At 41.4% G+C, this 26,793-nt stretch overlaps 1 protein-coding gene across 1 annotated transcript; it reads left to right on the top strand.

Annotated features, from left to right (window-relative positions):
* The first annotated feature begins 344 nt into the window (after positions 1 to 344).
* On the top strand, positions 345 to 23,791 carry LOC139479791 (phospholipase A-2-activating protein-like). Its single transcript, XM_071262667.1, has 12 exons — positions 345 to 484; positions 2,976 to 3,169; positions 4,107 to 4,208; positions 5,370 to 5,489; positions 7,346 to 7,649; positions 12,256 to 12,416; positions 13,442 to 13,599; positions 14,141 to 14,360; positions 18,056 to 18,142; positions 19,131 to 19,259; positions 21,080 to 21,226; positions 22,209 to 23,791. The coding sequence occupies exons 1-12, from the start codon at positions 345 to 347 to the stop codon at positions 22,763 to 22,765; spliced, it is 2,319 nt and encodes a 772-aa protein (XP_071118768.1). The 3' UTR covers positions 22,766 to 23,791.
* The last annotated feature ends 3,002 nt before the right edge of the window (positions 23,792 to 26,793 follow it).

The following is a 26,793-nucleotide window of genomic DNA, read 5'->3' on the forward strand; positions in this document are numbered from 1 at the left end:
GGCGATAAAATGCAACACATTCTATTTGCCTGCCGCTTTAATCCACACACGGGAACGTGTAACTACTACTAATGATAAACAAATTCACACAAAAAACTCGTGGGCGAGGCCTCATCTGTTTGTTATTATATCATAGTTACATATGGTCCTATGCACGCAGGGGGCATAACTCTCTTTTTTTCAAAGCGGATCCTCTAAACATTATCTACACTGGATAAATTGGAGAAACTGATATAAAGGCACGATATACATCCAGAGATTTAAAAAAAATATTTAAAAATAAAAAAACATTATTTACCTGTAGAAACAAAACCCGGTAATAACTGCGAGTCTACTAAGTAAATATGGCGTCCACATACAAACTGCGGTGTAATATCGTTGGCCATCAGAAAGATGTCCGCGCTGTTGCCTCGACAATCTTCCCTGAAGGAGGAATTGTGTCCGGGTCAAGGGATGTCACATCTAGAATCTGGGTTCCGAATGAGTAAGAAACCAAGTGAATTATGATGTAAACATACAATCAATTGAACGTACGTTCGGTATTCGATCACAAGGAACGCGTTGTTACATCCGTTTCAAAAAGGAGCTACACTTCATATCACGCAATGATGTGCGAATTAATTCACACAACAACTCACAAAGCAGTTTTAACTAGTCAATGCTGTCTTTCATTGCTAAGTCTTTTACCTGAAACAATTCTTACACACTTGAATGTCTCAGAACCAAGTACTATGGAGACAATATCTGCAGTTCAAAAATGATTAATTTGGAAAATAATCAAAATTTCACAATTTTCAAGAGTTCATATGCTTCGAAGGTAAAGCATTAACCTGTTTGGTGTATTACATGTCGACTGACATGTGCACCAATCTGTTTATCCCCAAAAATATTACATCTTGCACGCAAACATACCACTGAATAGACTCAAATAATGTTCAAGTCCTTGGGGATTCTAAATATTTGGCTGTTTGTTAAATTATTAAACTAATCTAAATTGAAGATAGCGTGTTACATTTATGAATTAAAATTTAAAATTCTGGTAAGAAAAACACAAAGTTTAGAGTGTCAGTTCTTGATTTTCCTCAACCTATTATCTAATTTTAAAATCTCCATCTATGATAGTCTAAAGACTTATGAGTATGTGCGATGAAATGGTATCAGTAAACTTGCCACATAACAGACTGGGACCCAAAATAGACTTAGGTTAAACCCTGTGTACAACATCTGTAACTACCGTATATGACCGCAGATAAGCCGAAAGGCAATGACACACTGGAAGTCTGACTGCAAGACTGTGCCAGTACTTGAAGATATTCAAAAATATAAGATGAAAAACGTAATTATATTGAAATTATAATTTCTAATAAAGACTTAACAAACTTTATTGATAATTTATAACAATAATGGTTGTAGTCGTCGCACCTTCCAAACTTTCGGAAAGTTGTAATCTATCCGACCATCATTCAGCATGTTCAGGCAATGTTTCTGACAGATCACGATCTGAAAAATACTATCATGAAAGTGTATCCTATGGATAAGCTGACCCCTTTCAATGGAATCTTTTTTCTGGTCCTCAAATTTGGCTTATCTGTGGACATATATGGTACCCCAGCGAAGAATTTCTCATACCCATGTGAGTAGTCTCTTCATGTTGACTGTGCCATTCTTAATCAGGCTCAAAACTAATGTATGGTGATAAATGGGTCCGGAGTATTTATATGCATAGAATGGAGATATGATACACTGGATAATCAAGAATTGTTAAATTTGTTGTGGCAATAAATGGTTAACAGGTTTAATTATGATGATGATGATGATGATGATGATGATGACAAATTTATGTTGTGCCTATTTCTGTCAATAGTTGCTCAGTTGTGAGGTACATATCAAATAAACAGGTTATGAGTCAGAGTATGTTGTCAAATGCTTTGTGGAACAGATACCTTTTTAAGAGTGTTCAATGGTGCAAACAGTTTTCATGTTGTTTCAACTAATCAATTTCTTCAAGGATTGGTTGGCTTTTCTTCCATGAAAATTGAATCTTTGATTGAATTCCCATGTTTTCATGTGTATCATTACTTGTGATATTATACACATGGCGACATGAATAATGAATATTGACATTTATTGATGTGGGTGAATATTGAGAATGAATACTCTAAAGTAATTGTGAAGCAATGTATATTCAAATTATAATGATTAATGATTATAATCTATCATTACTTGCTTATTCAAAACAAGATAATCCTGGAAAATTGTACCAGTTCTCAACACCAGTGTAGACGATGGTTTAATTGTTTTTGAGCCACATGATAAACCATATCTGTATGAAATGGTATTCTATGAAATGTAATAACTATTTATTGCCGGGGTAACAGTCTGACAAAACCTTCATTCTATTTTTCTTACATCTTCCCGAGGCAAGCGTGTCCACTAGCCTATATCAAAGGCTAGTTTCTACCCTTGCCACATCAAGGCCACTTTTCTTGGCTCGATCCTGGTGCCACCTCGTAGATCAGAGTTCTGCCCCTTGAAATGAAAACATGATATCCAATCAGATCGCTGTTCTTAGCTCGTGTAGCTTCACAAAGATGGCAACTACCAAAGGCAATGACTTAGTCGATGAAATAACGAAAACATTCGGGATTTAATCCGTGACTCAAACACATAGGCAATCTTTGGGGGTTTTAAGAGATGAAAAAGACATAGTCGTGTCAACAAAGACAGGCAGCGGTAAATCACTTTCATACGAAGGTGTACCAGTCGTGTATGTTGGTTTTGTGAAACGTTCTCTGATTGGACTATCGACATGTGTGATAGTCCAATCATATTTAGCACAGGATGTGGCAAGGGTGGAAACAAGACTTTGATAATAAGGCTAGTGGACCCTCCTGCCTCGGGAAGAGGTTTTTCTAATTAATCATGTTAACACAAATAAATACACATGATTGTTTAAGCTGCTTTTTATGTTGCAGACACAATCCCAGTTTTACAGAAGGACATGTGATGAGCGGCCACAGCAACTTCGTGGCCAGTGTGTGCGTGGTCCCCCCTGATGACACGTACCCGAACGGTCTAATCATCACCGGCAGCAACGACAACACCATCCTGGCTTTCACCCTGGAGTCCCCACAACCAGTCTTCAAGCTTACTGGCCACACTGGCACTGGTGAGTGAGTCCATGTCAAGCATCTGTCAAGCATCTGTCAAGCCATGTACTGATGAAATAGAGAATCTCACCCGACTGTCTTTTGATATCAAATATATCAACATGAGTTGATGAAAGTGGGACAACTGAGGCTTGCCTAGGATTTTTTCCACTTTTATCAACGAGAGTTGATATATTTGATTTCAAAAGACACGAGGGTGAGATTTTATTTATCATCCAACATCATTCTTCCAACTTTTTCAGTCTGTAGACAGTAATAAGCAGTGTCTTTAGTGTAAAAAGTACTGCTAACAGCTTCAATAGCAGAGCCATTAGTGATGTCATTTGATTGTGACGTCATGGTAACCAATGATGTCACAATGGCCTGCAAAGCATTGTGATGCAATTTTATGGCAGCGATATCTACAGTGTAGATATCGTTTGATCTCACCCAAGCTATGTCTCCTGTGGGAGCCAGTTTTGGATGATAAGTACCGGTATATAACGGATCATTTCAGGTCATTAGCAACTTGAGGGATACCTTTCAAATCTGATTTTCAAAATGTTTTCCAAGTTGAGGATTCCCCATGCGCCTGTTGATACCCCGGTGGTTCCTCAACCTACTGGCCAAGGTCAGCATCCCGCAGGTACTTTGATATTGATTCGCTGTGCAGAGTTGCGTCCCTTGGCCACCCAAGAAACCTATGATTGTGGGTTCGAATCCCGGTTTGCCCCAATTATGTTTCTAGATTTGTCAGCACCATACCTGTGCTTGTGGGTTTCACCGAAGTGGTAAACGTCTAAGACCTGCATCACTTCGGGCTTTCCTCCCACATAAGGCTGACACGCCGTGATATAGCTGGAATGCTGTTAAAAGAGGCGTTAATCCCAACTCACTCACTAATATTGGAATCAAATTACTGGATTCCCAGTAGACTTCCTCAAACTCTTGTTTCAGTGTGTGCTGTTGCCTCAGGAAAGTTTGGCTTCCTTCTCAGTGGCTCCTGGGACAAGACTGCCAAAGTCTGGCTCAAACAGAAATGTGTGATGACTCTAGAAGGTGAGAACAGGACTGGTTTTACGGATCAGAAATTGTCATAATCTGCCATTACCAGATCATGTTATTATTTAATGTGTGCAAATGTACAATTAACATGATTAACTGGACATGTGTGAAAATTAGACCAGAAAAGCACAGGACCGTGTAACTAGAATTCTATACCAACAAACCGTCAGACAAAAACCATGTAAGTCAAAGGCCTCGTCTCTGAGTTTGTTAGTATTGAATATTATTTACATGGTCCTGTGAGCCAAGCAACAGAATTTGATGTCTAACAATTCCAGATACTCCACAGACTATTTTAACTATACACAAACAACTGTGGACAATGATATAAAACCAGTGTCTTAATGCAAACCTATGAGCAAACAGTTGTCTGCGTGATTTTTCCTTAGGTTTATGATAACAAAAATGCAAAACAATTGCATAGTTAGCCAATCAAATGCTATGGAATCATGTGCAATTTATTTATTATGTATTGAGTTCAATTTTGGTGTGCCCTGTCACTTGAGTATTGCTGAAAGTGGTGACAAAACTCATTCACTCTATCTCAGAATCCAACACAGGCTACTCACTCACTCACTCACTGGACCGCCTCCATGGCCTACTGGTAGAGCGTCCGCCCGGAGAGTGGAAAGTCCGGGGTTCGATCCCTGACCGCTTCATACCAAAAGACGTTAAACGATGGTACTTGTTGTTACCCTGTCTGGCGCTCGGCATTTAGGGGCTGGTCGGCTCGGAGTCAGTATACCGTGTCTGAGTGGGGTATTCATGTTAAACTGCTGCATATTATCTCAGTGAGCTAGCACTATAAATCGGCATCAGTCCGGACTGGTACAAGTAGCCACATGCACACACACGTACATGCACGTCGCTATATAAGTGCAATAATCTTGGACGCGACGTTAAACCCCATTTCACCTCACTCACTCACTCACTATTAATTGATGCAGAGAATCATCGATAAACATATAGCAGGTTGTACTTTATGATCTCCAGCTATAGTGAAACCCTATTTGTGATTGGGTTGATAATTATTGAAATATCATTTCTTTCTGAGTATGTACAGCTGAGTTACATGTATATTACACCAAAATATTTGTTTCCAAGTGTGAGCGGTGTGTGAAGCGTGTTCAGTTAACGAAGTGCGTCTGTGCGCAGGTCATGAGGCAGCCGTGTGGGCAGTGGCGGTCATCTCGGAACATGGGATGATGCTGACTGGCTCTGCAGACAAGTCCATCAAACTCTGGAAGGCTGGGAAATGTGAAAAAACTTTCCATGGTGTGTATGTCAAGATTATTTCATCATATAAGGTAGCTACACAATAAATCGCAAGGAACAATGATGAACAATGCGTAGTTTATTTCACACTAAAACATTGTTATATCATGACATCATTTCTGGAGATTCGAACATGCGCTCGCAACTTGAAGACATAGTATACTGGACGATGTTATTTTTTAGAGGAGAGTGTCTAGTGAGTTGTTCTTCATAGATGTAGCTGTGCAACGCAGATAAACGCTATAGCCAAACGATCACATCCAAAAGTGGGAGAGACATGACAATAGGTTTTTGGACAAAAGGTGAAGATAATTGACATAATGATTGTGAGAATATGTGGGAAATACCCACCCAAAGTAGACACAATTTATGGATAACAACTTCTTTAATACGACGAAAGGCGACATTATGGTATAGATCCTTATACCGTTGTCAAGCAAGACTGGAAAAAGTACCCACCTGTTCATAAAATGGACTTGTCCGACATTGGAGAGGTCGGATTCTATTGAGCACGTTGAGGGAGTCATCATTATTTAAATAAGGGTATATATTTTTAAACCTTGTACATTTTATCATCATCCTTAAAGTAGCTGTACATGATTACCGGCATGACATCTCAAAACAGAAATAAACGACTTGTCATTATTTTTCGTATAATAAAACACTGCAGGGAGAATAAATCACTCAGGGATGTGCCCCTCATGGTTTATTCTCCCTGCAGTGTTTTTTGTACGATAAACAACTCCAACTCATTGTTTATTATCCCTTGCCCAACAAAGTTGGCGGGGGATATAGAAACGGGCTCCGTCAGTCCGTCCGTCCGTCCGTCTTTTTGTACGCCCGTACGTCACGTTTCGTTTCCGGAGCATTACTCAGAAACCGTTCAATATTTTTTCAGTAAACTTTGCAGGTCTGTCAAGTACATGCTGTAATGGTGCCTTTTGCTATTTAGAAATTTTTATTTTTTACGTTTCAATGGCAACAAGATGGACTTAGGTTCCAAACTCTTCTTTCTTTTACAATTTCCATGACAAGTTCCACCTCAGTTAAAAAGGTTAGGGTTTGTTTAGATTTAATTATGTCATAAATTCTGCAACAGTGGCGGGGGATATGGCGACATTAGTGGCAAACTCTTGTTTTTTTAAATACAAAGCTTGTTATTCTCACAAACAGTAATTTTCATCACCACAGCCAGGAGATTAGAATGGGGTTTGTTATATTTTATAATGTCCAGATTGACTGATATGTGGAGAGTATCTACCCCTAATGTATATATCTTGCTTCGTGTCTTCACAAGACCCCAACATCTGTCGAAGGTTGCACTGCCGAGGTCAGGTATTGGTTGAGGAAGATTTTTGGCCAGATGTTAAATTAGTGAGTGATGACATATTTACCTTTAGTTCAGTGATGACTTGCTAACTGTAGGTATTTTAAACTAACTGTCTACAACATGAGTGGTGCTGTTACTCTTGAAATATGAAAAGAAATTTGCATTGGATATTTTCGAAATGTTAGAAATTGTCATTAATCCTCCTATTTCAGTATAAGTAATGATAAAATATATGGATGAACAACTTCTTTATCATAATTAGGAGCGGGTTGGAATAGGTCTTCAGCAACCCATGCTTGCCCTAAAGAGCGACTATGCTTGTCGTCAGAGGCGACTAACAGGATCGGGTGGTCAGGCTCGCTGACTTGGTTGTTGCATTAGGAGCAATGTTTTGGTGTAGGTTCTAACACCGTTATCAAGCAAGTGATCACTTGATTGATAACAGTGTTAGAACCTATCACTATCAAAAGTGGGATGGCATATTTGTTTCAGTCTTTTATCAACTGAGATGCATGATTGTTTTCAGGGCATGAAGACTGTGTTCGAGGTTTAGCGGTCATGACTGGTGGTGAGTTTCTGTCCTGCTCTAACGATGCAACAGTCAAACGTTGGCTGCTAACCGGCGACTGTGTCGCCACCTACTACGGCCATGCCAACTATGTATACAGCGTCGCTCTGCTGCCCAACGGCCAGGACTTTGTGACCAGTAGTGAGGACCGCACAGTGAAGGTGTGGCGTGGACCAGAGAGTGCCCAGACCATTCCCCACCCCACACAGTCAGTCTGGTCAGTGTGCACGCTACCCAATGGCGACATAGTCACAGGAGCCAGGTATGTTATTAAAGGTGTTATTGTTAATGCTGCAAAAAAATCTGATTGGTTGAAAAATATTGTTAAAGGGAATTTGATTCCGGAAATATTTTCACTGCATATGAAACGCTTTTTAATTTCCTTCTCATTCTCAACTTGAAGAAAAACACGCCATTTGGCTTAGCGAAATGGCCATTACTGCATTCGACCCAATAAGCGCCCATGTCCGAATATAAGCGCCCCCGCCCGGTTCCGAAAATTTATATACTGTATTCGACTTAATAAGCACCCAGGGCGCTCTCAAAATTAGAAATTGGGGGCTCTTATAAGAATATTATTTTGGTGAAAAGAGTTCAAAGAGCGTAAATTTCGTGGTTTATGCTGAAATGTTTATGAGTGACAGATGTATTTTTCCAGAATTTAATTGCCCATAATTAAGGGTGCATATAACAAACATATTATGCACGAATAAATAGCCTTGTGTACATTTATCAATCGGAAGGGGTGCTCATTAGGATTGTTCACTAGCCAGTAATATTAACAAATATCGCCGAGGGCTCTTATTATGTCGAATACTGTAGTAATTATTTCATTTTAAATGAAAATCGTCCGGGAACCGATGTTTCCGGATATTTGAAGTCCGTCTAAGCGGGGCATGACTGTATTCTGTTTATTTTAGATATTTGTGACTTTCAATATTATGCCGAGAAAAAAATGACACCGTACTCCTTCAGCGAAGTACGGCAAACGAACGGGTGATGAGAAACTAAATTCGTCAGTACAAATTCGAAATTTGAGATAAAAAATCACCAGACATGTTGACTTACCGTTTAAATTGTATTTTTTGTTCAGCTAGGCATTGTTTTATATCCAGGGATTAAGATTACCTGGTGTATTTTCTCGGAAACTAAGCTGGACAGTGTACACACGTTTTCTTGGAATCTACCGGTGATTCGGTCAAGACACACCCAATGATATGACTTTACAGGATTTTAAATGCAAGGATCAGCAAAAGTTGTATCTGAAACTATTTTTTGTCAGGAATAATATATTCCAATATATTGTTAATTTAGATTCAGCTTTTACTAAACATATTGAAAATAATAATAACCCTAAGCGAAGCAGCTGATCGCTATTGCCGGGTATTATTTTTTACATGGAACCAGTCTGACAAGTCACCGCCAAGGCTCCCGTGCACGTGATCGCGAGAATTACGTGTTGACATAGAATCGTCCAACAAATACAAATATGACTTTTAACGAATCAAAGTATGGCATTTATGATATATGTATCCATTCTCTGCCAACTAAAGTTCGTTTCAAGGCGTCAATAGCGGTAATCTGACCGTGGTCGCTGTTAATAACGGTGAGTTGTGCGATCTTCCGATCGCTTCACACACGATTTCGCCGAAATTAATTAAAACAATGTTAAAAGGAATTTTGAATAAAATTAATGAAATAAGTTACGAACATAAGTCCAGATAAACAAAGAACATTTTTTATAGCCAGACAGTGTAATTACATGAATAATTTGCGAACTTCAGTATGGATTTGTTGACATGGTATTTCCGGTGTTACGTGCTCACAGTAATGTCTTTCCATTGGGGAAAAAACATCAAAACTCATTAATTCGTGTATAATGCGCACCCCCTTCTACACAGCTGTGTTTTTTTTCAAGAAAATACTGTAAGGCTTACTGATGAATTTACGCCAATTTGACTCTGAATTTGCGCCCAATAAGCGCCCACTCCTGTCTTTATTTTAAGCGCCCAGGCCGCTTATTGGGTCGAATACGGGTAGCTCTATGTTATTTAATAATAAGTTTGATCAAAATTTTTTTTTTTACAATGTTGATAAACATTATATGTTTTTAATGTTTGTTATTGATTATTTGACAGGGGTTCAAAAATCCCTTTGTCTGTCAGGCAGGTCAAGTAAATCTTTACATATTTTACATTCAGGCAGGCAAAACTTTCTGTCACGACTTGTCTGTGAACGTGTGGATTATCTTGTCATTACACTCTCTGGTTATAAAGAGTGTTCCACGTATATCTATCCGTCTTGATGTTTTTAATCTATTTCATTGATTTTATGTAAAATTTGATTCAGTGTTGTTTATATTACTTCGGCAAAATCGTGTGTTTTACCAACCAGAAGGTCGCACTGACTCATTTTTTACTGCAACGGTTGTTTGGTAGTCAGGAATAGTTACATATATTATTAATGTCATGCTTTGACTTGTGAATGGCATTTAGGGGTACACAAAGTATGTGGTCTAGACTACCAGGTGTCAGACTTTCATTTTTGTAGAAGCCTTGCAGACTGAGTGGGTTAAATCGCTGACTTTGTGTGCTGGTGATTAGATGCCTCACTCTAGCAGTTTGGGTTCAAATCCCAAATGGGACTCAACCCCCAAAAGTACAAAAATCTGTACTTTACTTAGTAAGTGTTATCCTAATGTAACATTTGTTGTTATTTTATTGTATGTCAAATGTTGTTTTTGAGATTGAGATTGCCAGACGCAGAATGCCTTAATGTCACGGTAGTTGATTGTTAAATCTCAAATGGTGATTCGTTCAGTTGGTACATGCGTAAAAACTTATGGTAATACAGCAAAGTGCTACACGTGTTATTATTTTTGTTTTAAACAAATTCATTAAAAGTAACAACTAAAAGAGCAAGATATTAGAATGATATATCTCTTAAATAATATCGGGATTGGGTGGTCAGGCTCGCTGACTTGGACGCATGTCATCCTATCCCATTTGCGTGGATAGATAAACAACAAACAAACAAGCAAATTAAATAATATCCAGATTCATTTGGTTCAAGATCAAAATAGAAGGGCAAGGATCGATATTATGCATGATGAAGTCACCATTCAATATTCATGTGGGAGGCCGACTCATCTTCAGCGGCACAATTAGCTGTTCAAAGCTTCGTCCCTGACTCATGTACAGTGTCAAATAAAATTTGGATTGTTTCTAGATATGTCCTCACCATTCTAGTGGCTCTCACCGAAGTGGTAAACATCTTATGACCTGCATCACTTCAGGCTTTTCTCCCGCATCAAGGTGTGACAGAAACTTTGGTCGTGGGTCAAATCCCAGATTTGATGTCCTTATGTTTCTAGATCTGCCACACGTTACTAATGGGTTTCACCGAAGTGGTAAACATCTTATGACCTGCATCACTTCAGGCTTTCCTCCTGCATCAAGGGGTGACAGAAACTTTGATCGTGGGTCAAATCCCAGATTTGATGTCCTTATGTTTCTAGATCTGCCACACGTTACTAATGGGTTTCACCGAAGTGGTAAACATCTTATGACCTGCATCACTTCAGGCTTTTCTCCTGCATCAAGGTGTGTCAGAAACTTTGATCGTGGGTCAAATCCCAGATTTGATGTCCTTATGTTTCTAGATTTGCCACACCATACTAATGGGTTTCACCGAAGTGGTAAACATCTTATGACCTGCATCACTTCAGGCTTCTCTCCTGCAGCAAGCTGACTTGCTATGATATAGCTGTATTACTGTTCAAAGTGGCATTAAACCAGACTCACTCAGTATCTTCCCTAGGAAAGAGAGTTAACTGACTATAAAAGTCCAGTTTCCACCCTTGCCGAACTAGGCTGGTATTATGGAGTTACATTTTGGTTGGACAAATGAGTCAATGCATAGTCCAATCAAAATCGTGCACCAAAATCGAAATCCAGTTTGTAAACTGTCCTGCAGATTTTGGTAGATTGCAGGATTTGCAAAGTATGTGCACCGCCAACTCGTCAGGAGATATTTTCCAAATCTTTTCATGTTTTTAATCAAGGTGCTCGCCTGATTTAATGCATTTCGCGATGTAAGACCCGTTTTATCACAGTATAGATCTTTATTATCGATCAGATCGTCCTGACTCGGTGCCACCATTTTGTTTGATGCAAACACAAGTGATACGACAGGTGGAATCTGATTGGTCCATAGGAGAGGCTTAGAAGGAACATTACTGGTTATGGCCACTGGTGGCGCTACGATCGAGCCCAGTTATTCCAGCGTAGTTCGGCAAGGCTGGAAACTGGACTTTTAAAGTCAGTTAACTCACTTGCCTCGGGAAGATGGCCTGTAGTAGTCCTGTACCCCAGTTTTTGTTTCATGTTAAATATGCCTTAAACATGATGAAGGCTTATCATCAAATGTGGAACACAGTGCTAATCCGGGTTAGAATAGGCCTCCAGGACTTGCTTGTCTGCTTGTCGTAAGAGATGACTAACTTGGATGGTGTGGTCTGATTTCATGACTTGGTTGCTTGTGTTTCATCATACCCTGACAACATGGGATGTTGCTCATTATATTGACCACTGGTTTGCCATCCAAGACCTTATAGGTCACAAGCCCGTTCAATAGTTTGATTTGTTGTTACACCCATGATTATTTGTTGCACCCCTGAATACTCCTTACACCCCTACTAACCTCGATCCTGCTTGCTTCTGTGTAAGGGGCAGGGGGTAGTCTAGTGGTTAAAGCATTCCCCACATGGATACAATGTGTGAAGCCAATTTCTGGTGTGCCCCGCCGTGATATTGCTGGAATATTGTTAAAAGCGGTGTAAAACCATACTCACTCATTCTTCTGTGTAGTGATGGAATCATACGAGTGTTCACATCGGCACCTGAGCGGATGGCATCGGCTGAAGAACTGCAAGCTTATGAGGAGCAGGTATCTGCATCCACAGTTCCGGCACAGGTGGGCGACATCAAGACAGAAGACATACCTGGTCCAGAGGTGCTAATTAATCCAGGTAACACACCTCTTTCTCTGCTTTGATGTTGTAAGATTATAGGTGAGGTGAAATGGGGTTTAACGTCGCCTCAAAGATTATTGCACTTATATAGAGACATGCATGCACGTGTGTGTGTGTGTGGCTGCTAGTACTGGTCCGGACTGATGCTGATTTATAGTGCTAGCACACTGAGATACCATGCCGCAGTTTAACATGGATACCCCACTCAGACACAGTATACTGACTCCGAGCCGACCAGTCCTTGTTTTAGCCCCTTAATGCTGAGCACCAGACAGGGTAGCAAGTACCATCTTTTAACGTCTTTTGGTATGACGCGGCCCGGGATCGAACCCCGGACCTTCTGCTCTCCGGGCGGACACTCTACCACTAGACCACCGAGGCGGTCTGTAAGATTATATAATGTTGAGAAAGTCTGAACACACTGAATGTGACATCTGACGTACTGAGTGTCCATGTTTTGTCCCATGTAACTGTGGCATGAGGATTAGGTCTGTTATCAACAAGGGTAATCAGTAGGGCTGGGACGAGTCCAAAAGTACTACCCGGGTACCCGACCCCCTATTACCCGACCCTACCCCGGTACCCATTGTAGGTCTCAAGAGTTGGGTACAAAATAACTGATAAGCAATTGTTTTACCGCAGCCCTGGCAAAAACTACTTAGATATATGTATCAAACACTCAGATCATGGGTACACAGAAGTTGACCGAAGCTTTATCTTTACTCAAACATATACAAGTCAAAATGAATGTGTGCATTGTCAGAACAAAATGCGAATATCCACGACCTGTGGTGAACCACTGAGCTTCAGTGAGTTTTTGTCATTAAGGGCAGATACTGGACTTTTACAGTCAGTTAACACCCTTGCCTCAGGAAGATGTTTGTTCAAATGGACCCTGGCCTAGCAGTTTTTATTAACACACTCTCATGATATTACTTGAACAATACTGGGTGGTACATGAAATAACAAACCAATAAAAAAACAAAAACACATTTGCTGCACTGTATGTTGTGTGTTTCCAGGTCGCAAGGACGGGCAGCAGAAGATGGTGCGACAGGGGGACAAGATTGAGCTGTACCAGTGGGATGCAGCTAAGGCCAGCTGGACTAAGATTGGGGATGTTGTTGGTTCCAGTGGAGGGTCACAACAGACTTCTGGCAAGACGCTTTATGAAGGCAAGGTAGGACAGGATGGATGAGATTTTCTATTGCTTCTGATCAGAGAAATAAATTTAGGATCTTTCATGTAGGTTTTATCCCAGATTCCAGAACTTTCCTTTTACATTTAGTTGACACAATGTGATATAAAGAACTGTGTGTCCTGTTGAACCCATCCCACTAATTGTAGAAATATGACTGTGTGTCCTGTTGAACCCATCCCACTACTTGTAGGAATATGACTGTGTATCCTGTTGATCCCATGTCACTCACTACTTGTAGGAATATGACTGTGTCCTGTTGAACCCATCTGACTCACTATTTTTAGGAATACGACTATGTGTCCTGTTGAACCCATCTCACTCACTACTTGTAGGAATACGACTATGTGTCCTGTTGAACCCATCTCACTCACTACTTGTAGGAATACGACTATGTGTCCTGTTGAACCCGTCTGACTCACTACTTGTAGGAATACGACTATGTGTCCTGTTGAACCTATCTCACTACTTGTAGGAATATGACTGTGTGTCCTGTTGAACCCATCTGACTCACTACTTACAGGAATACGACTATGTGTTCAGCGTGGACATTCAGGAAGGAATGCCGCCTCTCAAACTGCCGTACAATGTCAGTGAAGACCCGTGGTTTGCCGCACAGAGGTTCCTCGATAAACACGACCTCAGTCAAATGTTCCTTGACCAGGTGGCTAAGTTCATCACAGACAACACCAAAGGAGTAACCCTGGGTACAGAACAGCCAGCCTACTCTGACCCTTTCACCGGTCAGTAACACCACCATGGCTTCGTCCATTTCCATATCTAGACTCTATAGACTATTAGCCATCATACCCATAGGGGAATGGATAGCCAGGAAACATTTTCATTTTCAGATTATGTCTCAGTGAGAAATATCACAGTTTACCTAATCCTGACTTACACTCACAGCTTATCTCTTCTTATTTCCGAAAGGTAGTGGAAACTTCTTGCTCTGCGTTCCGGAGAACAGGAAACATCTCACCCAAACACACCCCTTCCTCTCTCAGATGCACCTGAACCAACCCATCTGACTCATCACTCTTGGGGGCGCGGGTGGCCCAGTCGTCTTAGGCACCGCAATTCCCTGTGCAGAGTTGCGTTCCCTTGGCACGCCAGAAACCTATGATTGTGGGTTCAAATCCCAGTTCGCCCCGATTATGTTTCTAGGTTTGTCAGCACCATACCCGTGCTCGTGGGTTTCACCGAAGTGGTAAACGTCTGAGACCTGCATCACTTCGGTCTTTCCTCCCACATGAAGCTGACATGCCGCGATATAACTGGAATACTGTTAAAAGCGGCATTAAACACAACTCACTCACTCACTCATCACTCTTATTTTCTCCTAGCCTTCTTAAGTCAAAATCACATCAGAGAGAGCGGGGACGGTTGGCCTGGTGCTTCAGTGTATTAGTCACTGGAACCACATGACCAACCAGTCTGATCATCACTCTCTTATTTTCGCTCTGAGCTAGTTTTTCATGTCATGCATTTTGTATTGTTTGTGTTGCTTGTTACTTCATTTACGTTGTTGTATCTTTGTTTCCTTATGGTTATGTAAGTGGCTTTTTTGCTTTCTTAGTGTAAACCATCTTGCCGAGGCAAGAGAGTTAACTGACTTTAAAAGTTCAGTTTTCCTCCCTTGCCGAACTAGGCTGGAATTACTGAGCTCAATCGTAGCGCCACCAGTGGCTATTACCAGTTATGTCCCTTCTAAGCCTCTCCTATGGACCAATCAGATTCCACCTCTCGTATCACTTGCGTTTGCCTCACACAAAATGGTGGCGCCCGGTCAAGACGATCTGATCGATAATCAAGATCTATACTGTGATTTACGGGTCTTACATCGTGAAATGCATCAAATCACATGAGCACCTTGGTTAAAAACGTGAAAAGATTTGGAAAATATCTGCTGATAACGAGTTGGCGGTGCACATGCTTTGCAAATTCTGCAATCGACTGAAATCTGCCCCGACAGTTTACAAACCGGATTTCGATTTCGGTGGGCGATTTTGATTGGACTATGCATAGACTCAGTAGTCCAGCTAAAATGTAAATCCATAATACCAGCCTAGTTCGGCAAGGGTGGAAACCGGGCTTTTATAGTCTGTTAACTCTCTTGCCCCAGGAAGATGAGTGTAAACTTGTCCTTTAAGCCTCATAGTTGGGATTGAGATACCTATATCATATAGCATACCTACACGATCGGGGTGGGAAGGCATTGTGATTACACCTCTGCTTCATTGCAGATATATGCCGCGTTGTACTAAGTGCCATGGTAACAAGCCTGGCTATCACGTAAATCGCGGACGCAACATGCTTGTAAACTAGCACTCAGGATATCCGATTCTTCCGAGCCTACCACTCCATCACCAGTCTTGACTACCTCTTCTTCTGTGGGCTGGAAGCCCCCAGCATCTACCACTCTATGATTCGCTTCGTCGGAGAATCCTCTCTCTACTATCGCCTCACCAATTCAGGTGTTGGTCACCACAACGGTGATGGACCAGGCGCTGATGACTGTTCTACCAACGGCTCCTGTCTACACATCGATGACATCATCCAGGACTTCCCTGAGTCGAATTCTAACCAAGTTGATCATCTTTCCACCGTCATGACCTATCAACAGCGCCAGATCGATCTCTTGTGGAATCATGTGCAAGCTGCTCTGGTGGAACTTGCTACTACTCCACACCTTGGTTATCTGGCCCTTACGGAATGGGATTCCAATTTTAAGAGTGTCTTCCTTTGACAATCATGGTCCTCTTCCGCTGTCTTCAACAGCCACGTCTCCGCCACTCACTCTGACATGTCCATCGGTCAGGTAGCCTCGTGGTTAAAGCGTTTGCTTGTCACACCGAAGATTGGGTTCGATTCCCGACATGCGTGCAATGTGTGAAGCTCATTTCTTGTGTTCCCTGCCATGATCTTGCTGGAATATTGCTGAAAGCGGCGTAAAACCATACTCACTCACTCCACCATTAGGGAAGGATAGTTCTGGAGATCAAGACTCTGTCTTTACGAATCATTACCTCAAAGGTTTCACCACTGAAGACATTGCTGACATACATCAATCCATCCCATGGGCAATAACACAGTAACTTATGGTGCCTAAGTGAGTGAATGAGTGAGTATGGTTTTACGCCGCTTTTAGCAATATTCCAGCAATAACATGGCGGGGGACACCAGTAATGGGCTTCCCACATTGTACCCATGTCGGGAATCAAACCCGGGTCGTGGGCGTGACAAGCGAACGCTTTAACCACTAGGCTACCCGATGCGCAAATGAAGACATTAGAGGTACATTCACCCACATATCACTTCTTGTGGACATCAGCTTACTGTTCCATACCCAACAACGAAGAGTCCATGCCCCCCTGTGTTACAAGTTAATTCATGAGTGATAAAGACCGTGCGAATATTCGACCTTTTCTTAACTCTAAAGTCGTTTATAAAGAAAGCTTGAGTGATATTCTATGCGCGATTTATCAAATCCATAAAATTTTACGATTTGCTCCTTTTTCCCTGAAAGAAGGTGGTACCCAACGATAGATAACAAAGAACAACAATAGAGCCTAGAAGATGTCTGACCTCGTACCCATGGGTTTCTACAGAACAGACAATTATCAGAACCACACATTCAGGCGAGACCCACTACCATCTGTGATATTCAAGCAATTTTTATATGTCAGGATAAGGTGAAATATGTATTTTTTAGACAAAAAATATCATTAATGCCTTTCCTGACTTATACGCTGAAGCACCCGCCAAACCATCCCCTCTGATGTGATTTTAACTTGATGGGGTTTAATGTCGCGTCCAAGATTATTGCACTTATATAGCGACGTGCATGTACGTGTGTGTGTTTGTGTGGCTGCTTGTACTAGTCCGGACTGATGCCGATTTATAGTGCTAGCTCACTGAGATACCATGCCGCAGTTTAACATGAATACCCCACTCAGACACAGTATACTGACTCCGAGCCGACCAGTCCTTGTTTTAGCCCCTTAATGCCGAGCGCCAGACAGGGTAACACCAAGTACCATCTATTAACGTCTTTTGGTATGACACCGTCGGGGATCGAACCCCAGACCTTCTGCTCTCCGGGCGGACGCTCTACCACTAGACCACAGAGGCGGTTTTAACTTAAGGAGGCAAGGAGAAAATAAAACAGTGATTATTCAGACGGGTTGGTCACGTGGTTCGTGTGAGCCTTTGTATGGCAGAGGTGCGTTTGGGTGAGATGTTTTCTGTTCTCCAGGAACACATCACAGGACGTTTTCCACTACCTTTCGGGAATAAGAAGAGATAAGCAATTAGTATGTATCATGATAAGTATAATTGATATATTTTTGCTTTATGCTGTTATGTTAATGACTGTCATTTGTCTTGAGTGGTTGTTGTCTAATGTTTTGTTGACTGATTGTTGACTCTTCTTGTGAAGGTGAAGGACGATATGTCCCAGGGTCCACTGCTGCACCAGGAGCCGGAGCCGGAGCTGGAGCCACACATGGAGCTGACCCCTTCACTGGTGAGAAAACCGTCACAGTGTCAAACACAATACCGTCATTTTCATCTTTACTGGATTGTGTATGCAGTCAAACACTCCTTTGGCCTCGTCAGGATTTATTATTTACAGGCTGCTGTAAAGGCAATCTCATTAAAATCAGAGTTCTTGCTGCCGCTAAACAAAGATCTACGGACATCCCATTACGGGTCACGTCAGAACGACCTTTTGCAAACTTTGACCAACCACTGAAATGACTAACAAGAAGTCGACATCAGCCAATTAGAAAGCAGCTTTCTTGAGCTTTACAGCACTTGTTTTAACCTGGCGACTTCCATTTCAAACTACGCTTGAAAAATATGTTGACACAGTTCTCGATTAAAATTATGAAAACTGAACAAACGAACATTCTGGAATGTCTAATAAATGTATATGGTTGAGATTGTATGGCAGTGCTTCCCACGTACTGTGCAACGCCTCCACCGTTCAAATGTTTATCCCACTGATGCGAGAGATAGACGATAATTTTGACGGAATCAGTCGTACGGGTCATAACTGTCGTTTGGAATACCCCGTGTTGACATTTTCAAGGTTGCATGATTAGAAAACACATTCGGACTGTCACTTTCATGATCTGGTAAGCGACACTCTGATTGGTCGGATGAAAGGTTTTTCTGACATGACTGGTAATTGGATGTCTTCAGATCTTTGTTAAGTGATAGCGAGAACTAAGATTTGATATTAATGAGATTACTGTAAAGGAGTTGATTGTGGCTGAAAACAATTCACACACTCCACAGGATCTAATCTGTGCATCAAGTACATGCTTAATGAATGCTCATACTTAATGACCTGTTTCAATGACCTGGGGGTGGCCGAAAGTTCCTATTGCTTGTTGCTAGTTAGGCATGTTGTGTCACATCATACTCCATCCACATATTGGGTAAAGGGTTTGAAAGTAGTAACTGTTCTCTGTTGACTATCTGCAAGCTTAACTGACATTGTGTTCCAGGCTCTGGCAGTTACAAACCAGCGGGCAGCAGCAGCAGCAGCAGCAGCAGCACCTCCACCTCCAGCAACTCCTTCTTCCCCCTCACCTCCTTCCTCACCTTCGACCAGGCCAACCCCACACAGATTATAGGTACGTTATTATCAGGTGGTGATGACATCATATTGTTTGATGAACTTACAATGTATATTGCCAGAGAACATGAAAAATTGATTTATGATGTTTTTAGGAAGGTTATGTTTGAGGTACTCTTTTTTAGCAAAACATGATACCGTATATCACCATGAATAAGGCAAGTTTTTCGAACCTAGAATTAAGGGGGTTCCAAGGGGGTTGCTTTTTACACAAGGTGGAGTGATCGAGAGATTGCACAACTCATCGTTATTTACAGCAACCAGGGTCAGATTTACGCTATTGATGCCTTGGAACGACGTTTAGTGGACAGAGAATGGATGTATTAATATCATAAATGCCATACTTTGACTCTTTAGAAGTCATATTTGTTGTAGTTTGACTGTTGTATGTCAACATAAAGTTTTCATGATTGTGATCACGAGTGCGGGAGCATCAACGGTGATTGGTCAAATTGTTCCATATGAAAAACATGTCCGGCAATAGCGATCAGCTGTACCAAAGTGCTATGCTAATGGTTATTAACTTATTTCAAATGTATATAGTAAAGCTGCAACCAAAGTGACATAACACTGGAATATATTATTTCTGATAACATATTAATTTCAGATGCAATTCTTCCGATCATTGTATCAAAATTCTTTAAAGTTATATTATTTGGTAATTTTTAACCGAATCACTGGTAGATTCTGAGAAAATGTGTGTACAGCTGATTGCTGCTTCCGGCTTAGTCTACGAGAAAATAAACACAGTAATCTTATCCTCTGCATATAAAACAGTGCCTAGCAGAACAGGAAATACAATTTAGATGGTATATCATGATTTCTAGTCATGTTTTATCTCAAATTTCAAATTTGCATTGACCAAGTTTAATTGTTATCACCTATTGGTTTATAGGCGGGGTTGCTTTAAGGACGGCGGTCTACGTTACCTGTACCTAGCCTTGGTCAGGAGACCTGCTGAAGTAATGAGGTTTTATCAAGTGAAAGCCACACTCTGTTTTTACTTTGACACAGTGCTAATTACATTTACTTATGGGGGGCATCGGGTAGCCTAGTGGTTAAAGCGTTCGCTCGTCACGCCAAAGACCCGGGTTCAATTCCCGACTTGGGTACAATGTGTGAAGCCCATTTCTGGTGTTCCCTGCCGTGATATTGCTGGAATATTGCTAAAAGCGGCGTAAAACCATACTCACTCACTACTCACATTTACTTATGACCCGCGAAGACCCGGGGTAGAATAGGTCTTCAGCAACCCATGCTTGCCGTAAAAGGTGACTGTGCTTGTCGTATTTTTTGCTTGTTTTGTTTGTTGTTTAATGCCACACTCAGCAATATTCCAGCTATATGACAGCAGTCTGTAAATAATCAACTCTGGACCAGACAATCCAGTGTATGACCACCCAATCCAGTTGGTCGCCTCTTACGACAAACATAGACACCTTTTACGGCAAGCATGGGTTGCTGAAGACCTATTCTAACCCTGATCTTCATGGGTAATGCTTGACGTAAGAGGTGACCAGGCTCGCTGACTTGGTTGATGCATGTCATCGTATCTCAGTTGGGTGGATTGATGACTGATGTCAATCACTGGATTTTCTGGTCCAGACTCAATTATTTACAGAACGCTGTCATATAGCTGGAATATTGCTGAGTACAGAGTTATTTTGTCGAGCTAATTCATCACAAGGCTGCTCATAGTGTGTGTAATTATTACCCAGGTCAGTAGATCAGTGTTTATTCCATTTAACAGGGTATGTACACATTGACTGCATATGCTAGAATCTGGTCATGTAGTAATACTGTCTTGGTTTTGTTCAGGCAAGATAAAAGAGTTAAATGTGACAGTGAGTGACAGCCTGAAGGTGCCGGACTCCAGAATAGATGACCTGTCATCACTCATCTCGGGTCAGTCAGCCTCACAACAACAGTTGCAGACAGTGCAGAGTCTGCTGGCCTGGCCGTCAAGTGAGTAGCCTCTCTGGTTTGTGTTGATGTGGAGGTGTCCTAACAATTTACTTGTTCCAAGTGTTGTTACCTGGTGTTACCCATGTTCAGCACAGATTCAATGAGTCCTAACTACTGACTGATAGCTGCATGGTGTTACTGATGTGGTATTCACCTAAATGTTCAGCACAGATTCAATGAGTCCTAACTACTGACTGATAGCTGCATGGTGTTACTGATGTGGTATTCACCTAAATGTTCAGCACTGATTCAATGAGTCCTAACTACTGACTGATAGTTACATCTTGTCACTGATGTGGTGTTCACCTAAATGGTCAGCACTGATTCAATGAGTCCTAACTACTGACTGATAGTTACATGGTGTTACCATCGTGGTGTTCACCTAAATGTTGAGCACTGATTCAATGAGTCCTAACTATTGACTGATAGTTACATCTTGTCAATGATGTGGTGTTCACCTAAATGGTCAGCACTGATTCAATGAGTCCTAACTACTGACTGATAGCTGCATGGTGTTACCGACGTGGTGTTCACCTAAATGTTCAGCACTGATTCAATGAGTCCTAACTACTGACTGATAGTTACTTGGTGTTACCGAAATGGTGTTCACCTAAATGTTCAGAATTGGTTCAATGAGTCCTAACTATCCACTGACAGTTACAGTGTTGTTAAAGATGTGGTGTTCACCTAAATATACAGCACTGATTCAGTGAGTCCTAACTATCCACTGACAGTTACAGTGTTGTTAAAGATGTGGTGTTCACCTAAATATACAGCACTGATTCAGTGAGTCCTAACTATCCACTGACAGTTACAGTGTTGTTAAAGATGTGGTGTTCACCTAAATATACAGCACTGATTCAGTGAGTCCTAACTATCCACTGACAGTTACAGTGTTGTTAAAGATGTGGTGTTCACCTAAATATACAGCACTGATTCAGTGAGTCCTAACTATCCACTGACAGTTACAGTGTTGTTACAGATGTGGTGTTCCCAGCCCTGGATGTGGTGAGGATTTGTGTGAAGCATCCCCTGGTCAACCAAGCCTTCAGCAACCAAGCCACGATACAACAGCTGATTTCCTTCATCACCCCAGACAACCCACCAGCCTGTCAGATGCTGGCCCTGCGATCCCTAACTAACCTGTTCTCCCAATCCCAGGGTAGAAAGGCTGTATGTGAGAACAGAGACACTGTCTTAGGCTCTGCACTCAGCTGCAGGAAAACTAACAAGAATGTACAGATAGCCATTGGCACTGTCATTCTGAACTATGCAATCGCTCTACGTGGAACAGAGGATATCGAAGGTAAATCACAATGCCTTTCCGCTGCTCGAAATGTCCTCGAAGCCTCACCAGACCATGAAGCCAGTTTTAGAGTCCTTGTTAGCATCGGTACTATCTTGTCTGGGGATGAGGAAGCATTCGCACTAGCTCAGTCTCTAGGCCTACAGGATCCTATAGTCAAACTAGGGAGAGTGACAGAGCCGAAGAAGGTACCGGAGTGTGCTCAACTGGTTCTTAACATTTTGAGAGTTTGAATGCATGTATTTGATATTGAATGGATGTGATATTTGTAAAGGGGAAAGTATTGCCTTAGGCATGTAATGTGTGAGCAAAAAGGCACAATGCAAGATAACTGCATCTTCCTGAGGCAAGTATGTCCACTAGCCTATATCAAAGCCTAGTTTCTACCCTTGCCACATCAAGGCCACTTTGCTTGGCTCAACCCTGGCGCCACCTTGCATAGATCACGAGCTGTGCCCCTTGTAATGAAAACGAGATATCCAATCAGATTGCTGTTCTTATGTCGTATATCTTCACAAAAGATTGACAACCAAGTTGATCAGACAACGAAAACATTTGCAATTTCATATCTGACACAAAAACATTCGCAATTTCACAAAATCCTCTGCAATCGTTGGGTGGGGTGGGGGGGTTGTTAAAAGATGAAAAAGACATATTCCAGCAGTACATCACTTTCATACGAAAGTGTACCAGTCTGATTGGACTGTTGATATGTGTGATAGTCCAGTCATATTTAGCACAGGAATGCGGGCTTGATGTGGCGAGGGTGGAAACAAGATTGAAAAAAAAAGGCAAGTGGAATCTCTTGCCTCGGGAAGATGAGATAACTGAAACTCTACTTGCACTGTTCAAATATGCTAAAGAATTGACAATATTTGCTGCTATTATGGAGGCATAAAGAACCGGTGTGCACTCTGTGTTAATCAGCATATTGCATTTATGCAGAGAGCGCACACAGGATATTCGGTTGTACCATGATAAACACAAACAAACAACACCGAAGTCAATTCTTATGATAAAATAACCTCCCAGACTGCTTATTGCATCATTAACAAAAAAGACGAAGAAAATACGAAACCAGTGACATCGTTAAGCGCAATAATGCAACAAATGTATCTACTGGTGCATGTGACATCATTGCTCTGGGAACAGGAAGCAAAACAATTCCTTGCTTGGTTAGCCTATCACGCTGTGGAATCGGTTGCAATTTACTTGTTTATCTTGAAATGTAAGATACAAGGCTTTCTTAATCAAATAATATGTGATCAGTTTGGTTGATCTTGTGAAAGATCCCAAGCTAAGTTAAGGAATATATTTAATAACATGAATAACACCTATTGTTATTATTCATAATTATTGTACATTATGATGTTTTCACAATAAGACCTGGTAAATAGCTGCTTCATAACTGACATTCTAACAGCAGGATTATTTAGAGACATTTGTGTCCAACATATTATGTAAATGCATATTTGTTAGGCTACAAAAGATAATAGTCTTGGTTCTCAGGCACCGCCTGCATCATCATAAAGTTCACCGCACGTTTCATTTTTATTGCCATTTTTACAAAAAACAAAAAAATCCTTAAAGAGTCCAACGGTAGTCAAATACTGTATTCCAGTATTTTACTCAATAGGGAATACATTTATGTAGGGAGCCCTTCCCAGGTTGATTGTACACAACTGTTTATTTGGTTACACATCTGTTTATTTGGTTACATACTAGTTTGAACAACAACAAAAAAAACACTGCCCACCTGCACTATATTTTCAAAAGTCATTGCCTGAGAACCAATTCTTTTATTTTAGCCTTATCTTTCTTCCATCATGTTGATGTTGAAATAGATGAATCTTCTCAGGTCTAGACAAGGAATACTTCTGGATGTATGCTTTTACCTACAATACTGAATGGCTTAACAGACATGATGACAACCTATTTCATAGGAGAATGCCTGTATTTCTATTCTACTCAATAACTGTTAAGGACCCCTCACTTCTTTGATGTCACTGTATTCGACGTAATAAGCGCCCAGGGGCTCTCAAAATACGAAAGAGGCGGCTCTTATTAGAATATTATTTTGGTGAAAAAAACAGAGTTGAAAGATAAATTTTGTGGTTTATGCTGACAGCCTGAAATGTTTATGTACGACAGATATATTTTTCCAGAATGTAATTGCCCATAATTAAGGGTGCATAAAACACACGAGTACGCATTATACACGAAGAAATAAGTCTTGTGTACATTGATCAATCGGGAGGGGTGGCAATTGGGATTGTTCACTATCCAATATATTAGCAAATATCGCAGTGGGCGCTTATTTGAGCGGGGCGCTAATTATGTCAAATACGGTACTCCAGTTAACCCGCATTGCCATTGTTTGTCTATTGTATTTTTTATTTATGGTTAACGTTGAAAATGAATGCATAGATATTATACAATAAACTATCTCATTCCATTGACGAGACATGTAGTGCTTCTCATCCTAATCAAGGCGTCAGTCGCCTCCTTGGTCTAGTGGATAGAGCATCTGCTTAGAGAGCAAATGGATTGGGGTTCGATGCCCGGCTGCTTCATACCAAAAGATGTTAAAAGATTGTACTTCTTGTCACCCTGCCTGGCGCTTGGCATCAAGGGGCTATAACAAGGACTGGTTGACTCGGAATCAGTATACGGTGTCGGAGTAGGATATCCATGTTAAACTGCAGCATGGTATCTCGGTGGGCTAGCACCAAAAAACTGTCATCAATCCGGACACAACGTTAAACGTCATCAAGGCATCTTCATTCCAGATCATTAAACCTTGGGGATTCTGGGTTGGAATGGGTCTCAAGTACCAGTATTTCCTGCTTGTATGAGTGAGTCAACTGAAGTTGATGGTGTTCCTCCTGTGTCACAGTGGCATGTAAATGATCAAGTCTGAACCCATCTTCCTGAGGGGGCGCGGATGGCCCAGTCGTCTAAGGCGACGCGATTCGCTGTGCAGAGTTGCGTCCCTTGGGCACGCCAGAAACCTATGATTGTGGGTTCGTATCCCGGTACGTCCCGATTATGTTTCTAGGTTTGTCAGCACCCTACCCGTGCTCGTGGGTTTCACCGAACATTAAGCTGACACGCTGCAATATAACTGGAATACTGTTAAAAGAGGCGTTAAACCCAACTCACTCACTCACTCTTCCTGAGGCAAGAGTATTTATCAAAGGGGGCGGTCGGGTAGCCTAGTGGTTAAAGCGTTCGCTCGTCACGCCGAAGACCCGGGTTCGATTCCCGACATGGGTACAATGTGTGAAGCCCATTTCTGGTGTCCCCCGCCGTGATATTGCTGGAATATTGCTAAAAGCGGCGTAAAACCATACTCATTCACTCACTCACTTTATCAAAGTCTTGTTTCCACCCTTGCCACATCAATCCCAATTTCCAGCGCTAAATATAATGGACTATCGCACATATCAATAGTGCCTGCCTTTGTTGACACGAATATGTTTTTTCAGCTTTTAACCCCCCAACAATTGCAAAGGTTTTTGTGAAATCAATGTTTTTGTTGTCTGATCGACTAGGTCATTGCTTATGGTAGTCGCCATCTTTGTGGAGCTATACGAGATAAGAACAGCGATCTGATTGGATATCCCGTTTTCATAAGGGGCACAACTCGTGATGTACGCGAGGTGGTGCCAGGGTCGAGCCAGGAAAAGTGGCCTTTATGTTGCAAGGGTAGAAACTAGGCTTTGATATTGGCTAGTGGACACGCTTGTCTCGGGAGGACGGTCTGAACCACACAACCATGTCACGCTATTAGAACCTAATCATTTAGTCTCAACTTAGGTTGGCTCTTACAACAAGCATGAGGTACTGGGGACGTGTTATGAAAAAAATAAATCTGAAAACCATTGAAAGATCTCCTCTTGGACAACGATGCCCTGAAAAGCCAAGATATTATGAGCAGTGATCCACACCATGGGTACGATGACATTCATCCAAGAAAATCACCGAGCCTGATCACCCGGTCCATTACGTTCCCTATTGCAACAAATATAGGCTACTAAAGTACTCACTGAAATGAAAAAAAACTGTTTTTTCGACCTCAGATCTTAATTATTGCAGTTAATATACAAAATATGTAAATATTCAAACAACTTAATTAGTACTAATTGGGCCGTGGCACAAATACAGCATCAAAACATGTCAGCGAGCCTGACCTCCCAATCCCGTTAGTCGCCTCTTACGACAAGCATAGTCGCTTTGCATGGCATTAAGCAATATTCCA

Source organism: Haliotis cracherodii, unplaced genomic scaffold (assembly GCF_022045235.1).
Source record: "Haliotis cracherodii isolate W230 unplaced genomic scaffold, xgHalCrac1.p SCAF_4, whole genome shotgun sequence".
Taxonomy (NCBI): domain Eukaryota; kingdom Metazoa; phylum Mollusca; class Gastropoda; order Lepetellida; family Haliotidae; genus Haliotis; species Haliotis cracherodii.

Coding starts and splice junctions, on each gene's coding strand:
- LOC139479791 (XM_071262667.1), top strand. CDS start 345: ATGGCGTCCACATACAAACTGCGGTGTAATATCGTTGGCCATCAGAAA. Junction 485..2,975: donor AGAATCTGGGTTCCGAATGA/GTAAGAAACCAA, acceptor TTTATGTTGCAG/ACACAATCCCAGTTTTACAG. Junction 5,490..7,345: donor ATGTGAAAAAACTTTCCATG/GTGTGTATGTCA, acceptor GATTGTTTTCAG/GGCATGAAGACTGTGTTCGA.